This window comes from Typopeltis vanoorti, chromosome 24 (genome assembly GCF_054136105.1).
Source record: "Typopeltis vanoorti isolate ZY-2024b chromosome 24, IOZ_Tvanoo_1.0, whole genome shotgun sequence".
Lineage (NCBI taxonomy): Eukaryota > Metazoa > Arthropoda > Arachnida > Uropygi > Thelyphonidae > Typopeltis > Typopeltis vanoorti.
In genome coordinates this window covers 22,935,421-22,953,962 of record NC_143572.1, presented here as the reverse complement: position 1 = coordinate 22,953,962, position 18,542 = coordinate 22,935,421, and the positions used below count along the sequence as shown (strand labels likewise).

Genomic DNA, 18,542 nt, shown 5'->3' with positions numbered 1-18,542 from the left:
TCAAGGTCCAGTATATGTATTGTGTGAATTGTAAATTATGTGGTCTCCAGGGTTGAGTCTTCTGACTCCATGAAGATACCTGTATTATTATAATAATAATAAATACTGATTATGAATTATATATATATATATATATATATATATATTAATATTAACTTCGAAACTTAAATCCTATGTAGAAGTTATACTTTGTGAAAACAAAGTGGCTTCTGAAAAGGGCAATCGTGTCATGTGTTGATTCAGATTTTATATTAAAAATCCTAATGGAAAATCATTGTGAATCCAACACTGAAACACAGTCTTTGTAAATTACAAGAAAGCCTTTGACAAAGTCATAATGAACAAACTATCAATCATACTCGAGCAGTTAAACATTCCAAATCAGCTGATCTCAGCAATAACTAACATATATCAAAACAAACAAACAAACAACAAAAGAATCAATGAAAAAGTTACAAAATGGAAACTAATAAAGAATACCCATAACAAAGAATGTGCCAAGGATACCCAATGTTACCACTCTTAAAATATGAAGCCAGCATTTAAACTAGATTGTGGAATTATACTTAACATCCTAAAAAAGTGAAGATAAGCTACAGAGATCAATATTGTCCTTAAACACAATTACTAAAAAAATTCAACAGACTGAAAATAAAAAATTTAGAACAGATTAACTGCTTCAAAAATCTTGGATGCTCTAAAACATATACAAAAGAAGCTGATATTGATACCAATGTCAACGTCCACTTTCAAACTCAATAAAGATAACAGGAATGATCAATATTTTCAAACCTAACCAAGTTCAAAAGCACACAAAAAAGTTACTAATGTTCAGGCAAAACCTTGTCTACTGTATGGAAATGAAACATGGACCATAAAAACTGAAGAAGAAAACAAATATTGGAAAAATGAAATTCCTAAAAAGAACAGCAGGTTATACTCTAGTGGACAAAAAAACGCACAGAAAAATATGTAAAAAAACTAAAAATACACTTGGTACTAGATAAAATATATGAATACAGAAAGAAACGGAAGAATGTATGGAAAGAATGGATAATTCAAAACTACCCAAAAAAGATGATGTTTGAGAAACATCATGATCCTTTGTTTTTCTTCCAGCTGTTTAAAAGAGAAAATCTGATAGTAAAATTTAAAATAATTTTTAATTAAAAAAAAAAAATTATGAACAATAGTGATTACTTCCCAAAATTTAGATATCACATACAGTCGTAGTTTTTGAATTGTCTCCTCAACATATAGCTTACTTAGAAATCATGGTAAATTTGGGAAGAGGAATTACATACAGAGAAAGCAAATAAATTACATTTTGAGACTGCCCAAATTCTATACAAATACAAAACAAAACTATCTCCAATAAAGAGCCAAGAGGTATAGTAAAGGAATGTAAGTTTGGTTCACTTAAACCTTGGTATTATCCAGGTCTACCTACTCACTGATGAAACCTCAATAAAAGTCGAAACCGGCCTGGGTAGTAACCTTCATCATAATGTAAAACAGTAATACATCTCCTAGGAGCTGTGTTTTACATTATGAGAAAATATTAAGGATAGTGATGGATCTTGCTCCACCTTTGCTCTAGTGTTGTACTACCAGATGTTGACTTATGCTTGGACTCGCCCAAAGTTCTTCGGAATGAAACTCTTAGATTTAGATCTCCGAGTTTCTTATTCGGCTTTAAAATGAGGGATTTATTATCCCCTTAACTTAAAACTATCTCCTTTAAATATATCCTTCTCAGAAGTACAAGCGCTTCACTCCCTACACCAGAACACCAATACTGTCATCACAAAGGCTGAAAAGGGTAATGCCACCGTTGTGATGAAAAGCCCAAAGTATAATATTAAAATTAATATCTTATTAAGAAATTGGTCAATCAACATTGTCGTCAGCAGGAAGTCAAATGAATAAATTATTAGACAATGTACAATCATAGTATGCCACTACTGTTGAGAAGTTACAAATTCATCATGCCTTTGTTTCTATGTCAAAGCCACTATACCTAATAGTGGACTGTATTGTTTCTCCCACTTACTACCTTGCAAAACATCTCACCTTGTCATCTTCAGAATTTCGTTGGCCACACTATCTCTTATATTAAAAACAGTCTTGACTTGAAAGAAATTTATTTTATTTCAAATATGATAAATAAATAAAATTGTGATTAATAATCACAGTACTTACCCATACTTTGGAGGCTGCTGCATACAAGTTCCTAGCAAATAAAAAAAGAAAGGAAAGGCATGATAGAATTCCATTTGCTTATAGTGAATAGCCAAAGTAAATGCAGCAGCTCCGATTAAATAATTATCCTTAGACAGAAAAAAAATAGCCCAAAGTGTAAGACCTAAGCTAATGCAATTGTATCTGACAAATGTTAAGTACAATAATTAAAAAATAAAACAAAAATGTACATACACACAAAATGTACAAGATTTTCCCCATGTTCAAATAAATCTTATAGAAAAATATGTTATAGTTAAATAAAGATTAGCAAAAGTATTGTTTTGCTGATCTTTATTTAACATTAAGAAATGAAAACAAAGCCTTTAAAATGTAGCAAATTATGAGAGTTGTTTGTTTGCAAGAAACTTTTCCAGTGCACTCAAAATTTGAATCTTGACTTGAAAATATCAGTTGTGTTCAAAAAGATTCATCAAGCCTCTCAAGAGTGAAGGAATGAACAGATTTTCGGCTGTGAAATCTTCTTCCTCAGCTTGTTCACATTTTGCCATCCTAAGGAGCAGTGGTGGCTCGTGGCTTGAAATCATGGGGGTTACACATATACACTGTAATTACAGTGTATACGTGTTTGGATAAAATATCAAAATTATGGTAAAAATTAAAAAAAAAAAATAAACATGAAAAAATATTGTTTATTATCAATAGAATTATACAGTTTGGTATAATTCAAAATTACTTAAAAATAAAATATATTCTTCTTGTTTTGTTTCATGGAAAAATATTGTTTATTATCGATAAAATTATACAGTTCAGTAGAATTCAAAATTACTTAAAAATAAAATCCATTCTTCTTGTTTTGTTTTAAGCGAAAAGGTCAATAACTTTTTCCTTGATATTTGTGTGACTGTTGAAGAATTTGTAGTTCACTTACAGTCACTACTGTCACAGAACTTATTTCTTGAGGTTGCATTTCTGAGATCAAAATTGTCAATAACCTCAATAATGTTTTAAAATAAAAACTATAACAAATGTTATGTCTTTAATTGTAATGTCCAAATATTTAAAGAGATGGAGTAAACATGATAAGCACTACGAACACTCTACTATTGGCACAAACTGCATATAAACAACAGTGGAACTGTGCAACGGACAGTGCAGCATTACGCTAGTAGCTCGCATCTCACTATGACGTGCATATGCTTGAGCGCGTAGCAATATGACACTATGGTAAACACAGTGCTGCTAGCATCCTTCGCCCTCCTAAGTGCTGCAAAGATGGATTTTTATTATTTTTTATACAAAAGAGCATTGTATAGGATTGTTGATGATAAAATTAAATATTATAGCAAATATAAATAAATTAATAAATATATTTATATATCGAGAAAAGTTGGGGTGATGCAGTTTCGCAGTGCCTATGCACGAGCCACCCCTGCTAAGGAGGTCTTCGTCTTTGAGCTCTCCACTGTGTGCTTGAAACAGATTAGTGACATAAGTTGTAGAAACTTCAAGCTGTAATTGGTTAGCAGTATTAATGACTGCTTCTGTTTCATTTTGTACAATCTCTGACAGTTTTTAAAATCCATCAATATTATCAATAAATACTCTACCTAATTTTGCATTTCCTTTCAGGTTATTTCCTATATCATTTATGCATAAATTAAACAGTAGTGGTCCCAGCACTGAAGCTTGCAGCACGCTAGTCACCTGCTTTTGCCTGGATTCTGCTCTTCCATATACCAATTTTTGATATCTGTCCAGCAGCCACCATCTTATCCACATAACCAGTGTCATATATCCATCCCATTTGTTCTTATTTGCATAACACAGCTCCATGTCAAATGCCTTTGCAAAATTCAGCAGAATAATCATGTAGCCATTTCCTTTATCCAACTCAGTTGTTGCTATTATAAAAAGTTAGTGAACTATTAAGGCATGACTGACACTTAGAAAAGCTATGTTGTCCCTAGTACAGTATCATATTCTTATCCAACCATTCTTGAATTCTCTTTTTACAGTACTTTTACCACCACTTCTGAGATATTGATTGTTCTTTAATTTGCTACTGCAGTCTTATAACCTCCCTTATGCAAGGGAATTATTTTACTTTCTTTCCACTCCCTTGGAACTCTACCACAGTCGAGACTTAAATTAAAGAGCTTAGTCAGAGAGATTGCCAGTTCCCTTGCACACTTACAAAACCAAAGCTGACATCCCATCTGTATTTACATTGAGAGTCTGCAATATCCTAAGAATCTCCAATTCATTCATCTCTATTCTGACACAATCTCTGTCACATATGTCACAGCAGTAATAACATCACTTGGATGATATACCCTTGCAGAAGTGGTGACTCAGTAACTCAACTATTTCATTTGCTTCTGTCACCTTGTCGCCATCAGCACTTATTTAATCTTCCTCTTACTTGGCACATAACAAAATAATTCTGAGATTTCCTTTGACCTGCTTGGTTTTTCTCATAATCTGATTTTGTCTTCCTTACCATGCTAGTCACTTTTCTTATCTGACCTTTGTTAGATAAATGACATATGAGTTTTCAAGAGTTTGCTAGTCACCCTTCTCCTTATATACCCTCCACAGCATTTTCTTCTTCTGCAGCTCATGCTTAATGATATTACTCATCCATCCAATTCTTACTTGATTAACCCTCCTTACCATAGGTATATAATTTAATATTGCTTCTTCTAGATGTCTCTTAGCTATCTCCCTTGTACTACTAACATTCTTCCCTTGCAGAGTTTTATGCCATGGCAGAGATTCAAGCTTCCTCCTAAGCTTTTCACAATCATGTGGAACTGCCTTGTAGTTCCACACATATACCCCTTTTTGACAGAATATTCCTCCTGTTTTACAATCTCCCAAGTCAAGACTGAATAGTCACTTTCACCAATCAGATACAATATGATCACCTTGTTTATGGATAGCTCTTCCGATCCTATGATCAAGTCCAATACTCTCACAACCCAAGTCCCCTCCATCACATGCTGCTCCAAGTAATCATCTCTCAGTAGGTGTATAAATTCCATTTCCTTCCTGCCATGTGATTTTTCTTCCTTCCAGTCTATATCGCCATAGTTTAATTCCCCCATAATAATCACTTGACCTGCACTCATCGTACTAATTTGCCAATAGATATCTTTCAGATCATCCATGGAACTTCCTGGACTATAGAAACAGCCAACTATATATTTTGTCTTACTGGCTTTGATCTCACACCAACTGCTTCAAATTAACAGCCACCCTCCTGTCTATCTCCTATTCTTTTTGACTGCAATTCACTGCTATCATCATCAGTATCCCCCACCCTATCATCTATCTTCTCTGAAAATACTGAACTCTTCACATTCTATCCCTGTAACTACATCATTTGCTGTTAGCCAAGTCACACTAATGCCTATAACTTTTAATGAGGTTGCACTAGCCAATCCCAAAAACTCCCTTTTGGTCCTGATACTACTGGCATTAGTATATAGAAATTGCAGCATCCCTTTAGGAACCTAATCTCCTTACTTCCTGAACTGACTACCCTATTCAATATTTCTGATTGAGAGATTAGATTCCACATTTGGTCATTCTGATGCTTACTCATCTCATAGTGCCTTCACACACACACACACACACCTGCTTCCACCCTAATTCTTTAAGTTTTCCTGAATTTGCACTTCAGTGTGCTCAATGAATAAAGCTCTCTCTAGTCACCTAACACGTGTGATAATTCCTCGTATATGTAAATATACTTCCCAATCAAAATATGACCACAGTTCTAATACTTCATAGGGTTCTTGCTGACAGAACTGCTACTTTGCACCATGGCATGGACTGTAAGACATTTGAACATTGCAAGAGATATGTTAAAATGTCCCCCCCCTGCCCCCATGGCATCACCGTTTATGGCCGATATGTGGATGATATTCTATGCATTGGAGAACCAATATGTATTACTGCTTTACAAGCATCCCTTAACGATTTCAGCAACAGACTAAAATTCACTATAGAAACAGAACACAAAAAATCCATAAATTTCCTAAACCTGACAGCCACAAAAATATTCCACAAACCCACACATATCAGAAATTACCTCCATTTTAACTCATACCATTCTTATTCTATCAAAAAATCAGTCATCCTAGCACAATTTATAAATGCATACAAGTTTTCGACTACACAAAACTATCTCAATATAGAAATAAAGAAACTAACACAGATTTTTAAAACCAAAATTACCCAACACATCTAATAAATTAAGCCAACAAAACAGCAAAAACCTGTGAAAACAATCCAGAAACCAAAACAAGCTTCCCAACAAAAAAGCATCAAACTACCATACATCCAGAACACATAGAAAGCCTACAAATATATTTTTAAACACATCTAAAAACAGAAGAAAAACAAAAAAAGAAAAAGAAAAAAAATGCAAAATACAGGAAAAGCAGAAATAGCAGTCTACACTCTTGAATAGAAGTGTATCCCACAAATTGACAAAGCCATAATAATAGACGTACAGGAAAACAAAACAATGCTTAGAATATCAGAAATGATAGCCATAAAATGTGAGAAAAACTCAATAAACGTTCACTGCCCCTATATAATCTTCGAGAGTTGGAAGCGTCAAAACAAAAATTAGGTCATGACTCTGACGATACAACAACAACACAGATGCACCCAAGACATAAACACCAAGTCAACATGACATAGCCTCCACTTTTCCCATGAGCTCCAAAGACGACGCAGCAGTCATACTCTATTCTCCTTTCCCCCCAAAATTTTCTATTTTTCACCTTCTTCCCAAAGAATTCTTAGTCCAGCCTTAAAGCCCAGGTTTTGAAATTCAAATACTTCTTGCCTCACCTGCAATTCTCCCTCATCTCTCTATCTTAACATTTCCACCCCCACCCCCTTTCTGTCATATTTCAGCAGTAGTACAAAACATATATCCATATACCATATGCTGCTGAATAAGACGACGACCCAGGAATATCCTACAAAAGTATGTCCAAAATTATTCTTCCCATATATTCTTCATGTATCTGTCTTTAAAACATTAGTAATACTCTAAAAAAAACTGAGTAAAAAGCCAATGACATTATAAAAAGAGGTACTCCTAAACAAAAAAAAAAAGATGACATTTTATTTCATTTTCACTGCTGATTCTCATACCAAACAGCAGTCATTCAGTTTAATTCAAGAATCATGAAGACAGTGGAGGATTACTTAGGAGTTTAACATCACCTGCATAAAGTAAAGAGCTAAATTCAATATCTTCAATTTTTATATTAGGTATGATACCACTTTCCTTCATAATGTATCAATGCAAACAATGAATAAGTGGAGATGTCTTACACCAGATTTTATAATAAACCATCTTCCTGTAGTTCATTTAATTCTGAAAAATTATATACAGACTATATATTGCTCTGCATATAATGGTATTTACATTATATAATTGTACATTTTGCAACTCTTCTGGAAAAAGCACACATTTGGTGACGTCTGCCTTTTTCCAGATTCAAAACTTAAATACCGATCCTTGTTATATTCCAATGAAATCTCAAATAATTGCCATACATAAGTAAATAATATCTTTATTTCCACTTATCATGCCAATGATTTCTTTTATAGTACTCTTGCCTGTATTTCTAATCTTTCTTCTATGATATTTATTTTCTATTATACTCTTATCAAAGGATAACAAGGTAAGGAATTAGTAAACATTTATAATTCATAAAATGACAATCATTTTGTTCAAACATTAAAAAATTCTTAAAAACTCAAAGCCAGATTCTCTGCCATTAGTTCAAAAAAAACATTTTAACAAATTATTTTTCTCCTTTCATAAAAATTCTAGCAGTATAATGCCAATGAAAGAGTTAAATTATAAATATAACTTATCATTTAAAATGTAGTATATATCTGCTCACATAATACAACAAAAAATTTATGAACTGCAATAATAGGCTTAATTCCTTTATTCTTATTATTTTTCAGCATCAGATCACTGCCTAAACAGATGGGAAATCATATACACTTATCCATTATAAGAAATGTAACAAAGGATACTGAAAATGGCCATGATCAATCAAAATGAGTCCAGGATACAATAACATCAGTGTAGCAGCTATAGCCTAAGGAGTAGGAGAAAAAAAAATGAAATTCAATAAAATATATATGTGGATATACAAATTGCTATACATATACTGGTATATTCTGGAAAGCAGTTAGTGGCCAGTGAGTTGAGGCACCTAACTGCTAACACTAAGAGTTAGTGGCCTCTAGTAACACTAATCAGCTAACAGCAGCAGCAGCAGCAGCACCTTGCTTGCCTTCTGTTTACAGGGTGGAAACAATTCCAGTAAAAAATACTGCATGTTATAGTCCTTTGATACTCTCATAGCATCTGATCTTGAAACAAAATGCATTCTGTCAAGCTTGCATGTTATTAAGATCATCAGACATGAAAGAGTGAAAGAGTTAGAGTTCATATATTTACTGAATAAAATATAAATCATGTACAGTTCAACTTGCAATCAGGTTTTTGAAAAACATTTTTTTAGGATTGCATAATGAAAAATTTAAGTTATAATAAAATCTGTCAGTGTTGACTTTACAACCATTTTAGTAGACAAAGAGAGAGAATAACCAAATTACAGAAATGTTGTTGTTGTTTATGTTCCATCAAGTTGTTTTCGACTCCTGGTGACTCCATGAACACACATTCTCCATTCAGATCTGTCCCTAGCCATATCTTTCAGAATTTCCAAGCGCATTCCAGTTGCTTCTTTAATTCTATCTACCCGTCTAATGCTTGGTCTTTCTCTTCTCCTGCTTCCATCAACTAGCAATCATCATCTTCTCCAGACTGTCATTTGCTCGCATAATATGTCCGAAGTATGACAATTTTTGCTTGATGATCATAGCTTCGAGGGAGCAATCTGGGTTTATTCTGTCTATCACTGATTTATTGATTTGCTTTGCAGTCCATGGTATTCTTAGTAAGCGTTTCCAAACCCATAATTCAAATGCATCTATCTTCCTTCTTTCACTCTTTCTCAGGGTCAAACTTTCACATCCATATGGTACCACAGGGAATACCATTGCTTTCACGATTCTGATTTTTGTTGAGGCTAATATCTTTAAAGATCTTGCTTAAATTTGTCATTGCTTTCTTTCTGAGTAATAATCTTCTTCTAACTTCTTCAGTACAATAACCATTTCTATCAATTTGGGATCCTGGGAGCACAAAATTGTTAACTGCTTCCATTTTCTCCCCATCTACTTCAAAATCATTAAGTATCACATGTTGCCATAACTTTTGTCTTTTTGAGGTTAAGTTTAAGACCATATTTATACTGAACTATACTGGTCCATAAAAAAAGGGGGGAGCAGATTTGTAGATATTCTTCTTAAGATAGCCAAGGGATAATACACAGTCTGTTTCACCAAGTTGAAAGTTTATTTTTCACTTGGTTAGAGTATAATAAATTTAGTTTAATTCTTTATCCAAGTGTGAGCAAACAAAGTTTGTGCCTGAAAGTATCTTCAGGACTGGGGTAAGGTGGTACAACACCAGGGCAACTCGTTTCAAAGGTGGAGCACGCTACCAACAATCCTGTCTCAGTATCTCTTATAACGCAAAACACATTTCCTTGCGGATATGTCTAATGTTATGCATTATACCCCAGTCCTAAAGATACTTTCAGGCGCAAACTTTGTTTGCTCACACTTGGATAAAGGATTAAACTAAATTTATTATACTCTAACCAAGTGAAAAATAAACTTTCAACATCTTTCTCTAAATCCAGAGTAATTTATTAAAAAAGGGTGGCACACCATTTGGCAACTCCTATAGGTAGAGATGACCTGCTAATGCTTCTGCCTGGTATCTCAACTTGGGCCTGGCTCCCACTGAAGAGACCTCAATAAAGGTCGAAACTAGTCTGGGTAGTGGCCCTTCCCTTAATGCATAACATTAGACATATCCGCAAGGAAATGTGTTTTGCATTATAGGAGATACTAAGACGGGAGTGTTGGTAGCGTGCTCCACCTTTGCAACGAGTTGCCCTGGTGTTGTACCACCTTACCCCAGTCCTGAAGATACTTTCAGGCGCAAACTTTGTTTGCTCACACTTGGATAAAGGATTAAACTAAATTTATTATATCTGTTTCACCAAGTTTAGTCATGGACATCTAAAATACTAATGGACTGATGTTATCACCATTATAATCTGAGTGTATACCTAAGTTCAGGAAAGTTAATCTACCACAAAAATAAACATATGCTGTATGTGTGTGTGTGCATGCGCACACGCCATGCCTACCTGCAGGGCATAGCACATTTAATTAATGGAGATGTGATGTAGCCGAAAGCCACATTTGGAACATTTCTAAAAATGCATAAGCATATATCAAATTAATTTTGTCTCTCCATTATATCCATCTGTACATGTTATTCTTCTGTTCTGGCTAGATAGATTTTAGTGAAATTTAACTTCCACAATTGTTTGTAAAATTTGTTATGCCAGCTCAATTTTGATTTCAATAAGACCATGTCAGTAAGCAAATATGGAGGCATAAATGCTTTATTGTAGCTATATAAAGTATAATACTTAGAAGGCTTAGAAGATTAAACTTCAACTGATCAGAGAGAAATTTAATTATACCAATTTATAAATTGTGAAACAAGAATTATTAAGTGTCCCCTGCTAAGTTTCAAGAAAGATTTATTATGCCAGAAAATAAGACTGAGAAAAATAGTTACACAGAAAATCATAAAGAATCAATCTGTGCTTAATCCAAATAAGAGTTAAGACTAGATTACTTTACAACATATTGTCATGAGATCATAGGAATATAACATGAGGATCTTGAAAGGATGTGAAATCTGAAATCGAAGTAAGGGATATTAAGATATTGCTGCCTTCAAATTTTTATTTGTTATATAGCTGATGTAATAAATCCAAAAAAAAGAAGAAAACAATATTGCATTCTGAATAGTAAAATCCTTTGATCTATTTAGGCATAAATTTCAGTAAATATCTGGATATATTTGCTAAAATTTTATCTTATCTATATGAATATAGAGAGAAGATAGCTGAAAAAATTTATATGGGTCAAGGGAAAAAGAAGTCAAAACCAAACTATCAAAATAACAAATGACAAGTCTTCTGTTAACTAAATTAGAAATACAAGAATTAATCAAAGCCTGCAGAGAACAAATACGAGAGTTCTGAAGAAAATTGACAGAGTGATCAGGACAGCAGAAGGTGTTCTCTCCTTGATGTTATCTTATCATAACATCAAGGAGAGAACCATATAACAGAAATAATCCAAAATAATCACAAAAAGAAGTACTTTATAATAGCATAACAGCATTCGCATTCCTTTGAATACTGATGTCAATCATTATCACAATTAAACTTAAATTCTCGTGCTTTGGTTTAATGGAGAGGAGATTGTACTAGGAATGAATGAATGGTTGTCTGAAAGCCTATATTGGAGAGTTTCGTCCAATCATATTTGAGGTTGGGCTGGTGTTTAAGATCTACTACTGATGCAAAAAAAAAAAAAAAAAAAAAACATGTTTTTACTTGTGGCAACAAAGCATGGTAGTTTTTTTCCATTTTGTGCAGGGTGTCCAAGGCACAGTGTGTTAGACCTGACCAGCCATGTGGTGATAAACGAACGTATTTCTTAGGTCTTCCAGACAAAAGTCAGGCAACTTTCCCCATTTGTCCAAGATCAGCCAACATCAGTCTAGATGCTGATCTGATGTTCAACATCCAGACTGTTGGCAAGAATGTGAATACAGGTAAGCAAAACAAGTATAGCAGATGGTTAACATTTTTCAAAACACAACTAAAAATGAAAATATTAATGACAAGGTCATCATCATCAAATTCCTGACATGTGCCCTCAAGGGGTGTACAGGATGTGATAGTACTACATGAAAAATTTACATCATTACTAACTTCCTATCTATAATTTTCCTCCAAATCAGTCTGTTACTTGTCAAGACTCCAACATTATCAGATCTTATATTTCTATCGTCTAATGAACTTTGTACCGTATCAATCCACCTATATCTTGGTCTTCCTCTGGGTCGTTTTCCTGCCAACCTGGCAGAGAACCCTTGTTTTGCTAATCTTTCTTCGCCCATTCTGTTTAAGTGACCATACCGAAAGCATGCTGTAAAAGGAGTTAGAGATGATAAAGGTGACATGAAAACTGGAGAAAAAGATATCCCCTTCAAGTATGGAGTAATTACTTCGAAAAATTGCTAAATGAAACAAGCAGTGATAGCACAGTGGTAAAAAACACTCAACAGGCATACAGTCAGGAATACATACTTGAAGTAGAAAAAGCCAAAGGCTTGAAATGTGGAAAGGCAGCTGGAGTAGATGATATTCGACCAGAAATGCTGAAGTATGGTGGTATAAGAGTCTTACAGTGGCTGCACTGCATAGTTCAGAAAGCCTGGACAGAGGGACGAATTCCCGATGATTGGAGTAGAGCTCTCATAGTACCCATATATAAAAAGGGAAATAAAATTGAATGTGAGAATTACAAAGGTATTTCCCTACTGAATGTTCCTGGCAAGATCTATGCAAGTATACTTGAGAAACGGTTGAGAAGAATTGTGGAAGAAAAGCTTGGTGAAGAACAAGCTGGATTCAGGCCAAACAGAGGCTGTCAGGATCAGATCTTCACTTTACGACAAATAGTCGAGAAAGCATGGGAATATAACAAAGATCTGTATTTAAGTTTTGTCGATTTGGAAAAGGCATATGATAAGGTGCCAAGAGAAAAGCTATTCAATACACTGCAGTTATATGGTGTCAATGGGGTATTATATCAAGCAATACTAAGTCATTATTTGAGTTGTAAATCAGCAGTTAGAATTGAAGGAAGTACAGGAAGATGGTTTAATGTTAAATCTGGTGTGAGACAAGGATGTACATTATCTATATCGATCACATTATGAAGGAATGTGGTATTAAACATGATATCAGAATTGGAGATGTTAATGTCAGCTCTTCATGATATCAGAATTGGAGATGTTAATGTCAGCTCTTTGCTTTATGTGGACGATGTTATACTTCTAAATAAATCCGCTACAAGTTTGCAAGATTCCCTGACTAAATTGAATAACTGTTGTAATAAATATGGTATGAAGAAAATAGGTAGAATTGTTGAAAATGTCAACTATGTTGTGAACGTTGAAACCTGTGGAAGGAGTAAAACATTTCAGCTACTTAGGCACGATTTTTATTGAAGATGGTAAATTAAATATGGAAATAGACAACAGAATCAACAAAGCTAATATGGTAGGAAGTCAACGGAATAAATTCATATAGAATAAGAGAGAAATTAGTTTGTACACTAAATTAGCTATATACAAGGCAGTGTTCAAACCAGTTTTAACTTATGTATCTAAGAGCTGTGTTCAGAAGTAAAACATTTGACCAAAGACTAGAGACCACAGATATGAGAGTCCTGAGAAAGATTAGAGGTGAACAGATGGCATCAATGGCAATATCATATTAAAAATGAGGTTATTAGGAAAGAACTTGATATTGTCATCATCCAGGAATGTGTTAGGGACAAGGTTGATATTAATAATATTCAAGAATATATGAAAAAGAGATTATCTGAATGGTACACCCTTAAATAGAAAAGATGAGAGATTTGGGAAAAAATGGTGGTGAAAGAAAGTGGGTAAAAGAAACCTAAAAAAGACACCAATATACAGTAGACATATTGATGCAATTAGGATTATATCAAAACACAAATAAGAGATGATCAAATCTAGAAGGATTTGAGAATATATATTAATGATGTTGATCTCTAAGGTAGTTCTTAGAGAGAAATTTGTAAAATCTATATCCTGTGTCAAACTAGTACACATTTTAACCATTCACACACAGTGTATTTAGGAAAGCAGACAAACTAGCAGGCAAACTAAATTATAAACTGCAAAAAGGATAAGCAAAGTGTTCATGATGGCAATCCAACTGAATAAACGTACATTGCCAAACAGAAATCAGCCAAATAATCAATATACACAAGACAGCATTTAAACTAATTTTATCCTATAAAAGAAATGCATATGAGAGTGCTGAAGTACAATACTGCAGTAAAATGGTTGACATCAATGGAAGAACTACACGGTCTTGCCATAAATACTGTTACAACTTCTGCACACCCCTGCACTGCCCACAGAATTGTACAAACCTGGTTCTGTTAGTGGTGCTGTGTGCAGCCAACATTCGTGTGTTTGCCAGCAGAGAGAGAGAGTTATCTAACTGTACAAGTTAACATGCAGTGGGGAGATTATGAGAACCGTGTAGCGGTAATAGCATTTCACAAGGTTGGAATACAGCTACCTATTATTTTCAACATGACATGCTAAGAACAATCTGGATGAGTAGGATGTTGGTGTATCGGACTATTAACTGTCATAACAATACAGAAGACGTATCTGACTGACAAAGAATAGGTTGACTGTGCTGCATTAGGATGCAACAGCTTGTAAGGACTGTGAAGGCACGCCTGTACTATAATCCTGCGAGAATGCAGAAAATGATGTTGCAAGAGAGAGATATGAACATTTCACAGAGAACAATGACACATGTACTGATGACCTGGAGGTGAGAGCTTATTGTCATTCTACTAGACACTTCCTAACACCACAACTCATGCGGCAGAGTGTGATAAAATCAGACACTTCAGCAGTATGTGAACAACAGACACAGAGATATCCTCTTCACAAGTGAGAAGATTTACACCACTGAAAAGTCATTTAACCACAAAATGTTTGAGTATGATGGTCACATGCTGTGTGACCATCATGCCCAAGATGGTCACACAACATGTGCCCTAGCACCCAGGATTCAGAAAGGTCATCGTCACCATGTCCGGAAGTGTCCTTGCCTTGTTTTACAGTAGACAGTGGATTTCAACAGGACTCAGCCCCCTGCACACAAGGCAAAGACCCACACAACAGTAGTTGGAGGCAAATGTCATTGACCACATGTCACCATCTGAACTTCAAACTGTGGTCAGAGCTTGAGTATACTGCAAGAAATGAGTTCCCAGCATCACCAGCCTGAAGATGGATTTGGAGTGAGCAGTGTCAGGCTACACAAAACCCACATGCAATCCAACAAATTCCTTTGCATTTATGTTAAAAATTTATGTTAAAAGAGAGAATGAAAAACTTACCTTATCTCTCGTCTTAAAAGGTTTCTTAATAGCATTCCAATAGAATATCACAGCAGGAAAGTATATCAGAACATCAGCTACAATAACTACAAAAAAATTATAATGATTATTCAAATTTTATGCATACATGAATAAACTGAATTTTTGTAGGCTAAGCATACGTAGATAAGTATGGATCCTTTGAATTTATAGGAGAAAAAAAAAAAGAAATACAATTTACAAAAACTTCAGTTATAAGCATGTCTGTAATAGCAAATATTTATTTATAAATCTAAAGGTTTCTTAAATTTCTCAAATCTCTTAAATCCAAGTCATCAATAAAAGTGAATCTTTACAAACTTGCTATTCCCAGCCTAGACGTATAATCTACAATATAATCTGTTTGAATAACCATGCATATTTTTCTAAGTGACAGATAATTTCCATTTCCAGTGACCATCCTTAGTCCATCCTACAGTATTTATATGCTATATGGCATTATCGTCACGTTAAAAAAAAAAAAAAGTATGGATCATCATGTTACCATCGTCAACCCAACTTTCCCTTAGGAGAGGTAGAATCTCCTGATTAGGGGGTCACGATGAATTATGCAGCCAGCACATCACTCCTGTGCTGCATCTCATAAGGGCAAGTATTTCTGGCTGTAGATCTGTGTGTTCATGGGTCCAGTTTGCCTATTCTGAGGGATGAAAAATCCTCCACCTCTGTATAAGACAGGATAACTCACCATTTGATAGAAAAGACCTGATAAAGACAGGATTCAAAACATGGATACTTTAAAATCTCTGACTGAGCTATGGAGTCTATCAAATCATCTTGCTTTGCTATAAAAGCTTTCTCTTACCTGTTAAATGCATTTAAGAAATTGATTTTTCTTGCAATACAATATACCTTCTCCAGAGTCTACAATGTCAATCAATTTCACAAGTTTGTTTACTAGAAGACATAATCAACTTGTAAGGAGAGAAAGCCCTGCAGGTCTCCAGCCAAATAAGCCAACTTAGCCATGTCTGAAAAAGCCTAAAGACTTAGTAAATGCTTCTCAAACAGGATTTGACTACAAGTTCCTTTTCTAGATGTGCTATCATCCTTTTATTTATAAATCTATTTCTTCTTCTACTTGAGTACAAGCTCAATAAATAAAGCAACAAATTATTTTCCATTTTACCCAGAGAATTCAATATTATCATTTGTAGATATCCCCCCCCCCCCAACACACACACACACACCACCCTAGAAAATATTTTTTTCTCCTTGCAAGCATTTGCTGCTGTTGTTTGAAAATTTTTATGGTACAATGCACTGTTCTGCCAAACTGACCACCATCATTCCTCCAACATTTATACACAGCTTTAAACATATCAACTTCTCATTCTTCTCTTTTCATTTCATCTTTGTTTTTTTGGAACATTCTTCAGGTTTTTTAATTCAAAGGCTATATATAACCTTCAGCTGTTCAAGAAACATATCACATGTTCCTTCCTTCCTTCTCAACTACTTGCCCACATAGCACTGATGAGCTATAGGATTTGTGTGTGGGGTTGATAAATAAAATAAAAAACTAAGCACCAATTTCAATATATATGTATAAATCATATACTGGGCTCAACAAATATGCTCATCCACTCACACAAGGCAAATAGATTTTACCAACTATGATAACTTCTTCTTTGATGGCTATAGCATATCACTGTTACAAGCACACACAGTGTTTCTGTCTGGCATGATTAAATGCAATTATGTTGTCCCTCTCTTTTGCTCAATTATCTATTCTTCCACAAAAAAAAAAAATTCTTATTTATGGATAGGGTGTAATTGATTAGATATTGTTTAAATAATCCATATTTATTACAAATTGTGTTATATTTGAAAATTATGTTTATAACTTTATAATTTACAAGAAAACCAAAATATCCCCTAATTGTTTTGAGCAGTATATTTATGAAAGGAGGGAAAACCCTTCTGGCAATGTGTAATACAGAACTGATAAAATTTGAAAACAGTATTATATGAAATTGCCAAAGAGGCACATTTGGGATAGGCAATCACCCTAAAGTAACATACTCTCAAATCTCTCCGAGTTCATTTAAAGATGGAATTGCAGGTATGAGTACCAACTACTCATACCTGCAATGCAAGCCAATTTTGTACAGCTCTCCATGCAAAAATTCTAGTTTATACTCCCGTGTTTGCAAGACTATTATAATTCTACAGGTATGACCTCTTGAGGAGGGGTCACTACCCAGACCAGTCTACCTACTCACTGAAGAGACCTCAAAAAAGGTTGAAACCAGTCTGGGTAGTGACCTCTCCTCATAATGTAAAGCAGTATTACATCTCCTAGGAGCTGTGTTTTCAAATTATGAGAAAATATCAATGATAGTGAGGGATCTTGCTCCACCTTTGCTTCGAGTTGCCTTGGTGTGGAACTACCAAGTGGTCACTTACACTTGGATTCGCCGATAGTTCTTCGGCATGAAACACATAGATCGTAGTTTTTGATCTTAGAGTTTCGCATACTGGCTGTAAAATAATAAGGGATTTTTATCCCCTTAATTTAGTTTTTGTTTTCTTAAATACGAGGGTGGTCTGAAAAGTTCTGGCCTAACAATGAAAAAATGAATTTATAATTTCAAAATTATTTTTATATTTCAACATAATCTCCCTTAAGACTAATACATTTATTCTAGCAAAGCTCCAGTGCCATTATCCCATCCCTGTAGTGGTTCTCAGTAAGATCTGCAAAATACCCCGCTACAGCTGCAATCGCCTCTTGATTCGAAGAAAAACGCTGAACAGCGAGGAAGAGGTTCGGTTTTGGGAAGATACAGAAGTCAGGGTGAGCCAAATCTAGGAAACAGGGTGGATTTTCCAACTATTTATAGAGCAGATCCCTTAATATCCCCACTGCCGCAACACCTTTCTGGGCAAGTGCATTGTCCTGATGAAAGACGATTTTTTTTCTTCTGCAAACAGAGTCTTTTCTCACGAATTTTTTCATCTAGTCTGGTTAAAAGATCAGAATAATATTCCCCAGTTATTGTTTTACCCTTTTCAAGATAAGTAATAAACAAAATGCCTTTAGCATCTCAAAACACCAA

At 34.5% G+C, this 18,542-nt stretch overlaps 1 protein-coding gene across 1 annotated transcript in view; it reads right to left on the bottom strand.

The window, feature by feature from the left end:
• gny (ALG6 alpha-1,3-glucosyltransferase garnysstan) overlaps nt 1-18,542 on the bottom strand; it is a 124,567-nt gene that overhangs the window by 73,107 nt on the left and 32,918 nt on the right. Inside the window, exons 5-7 of the mRNA XM_090414126.1 lie at nt 15,442-15,527; nt 8,281-8,345; nt 2,203-2,385 (exon numbers count right to left, since the gene is read on the bottom strand). Of these exons, the coding sequence (XP_090270252.1) occupies nt 2,203-2,385; nt 8,281-8,345; nt 15,442-15,527 (334 nt within the window). The remainder of the gene's footprint in view (nt 1-2,202; nt 2,386-8,280; nt 8,346-15,441; nt 15,528-18,542) is intronic.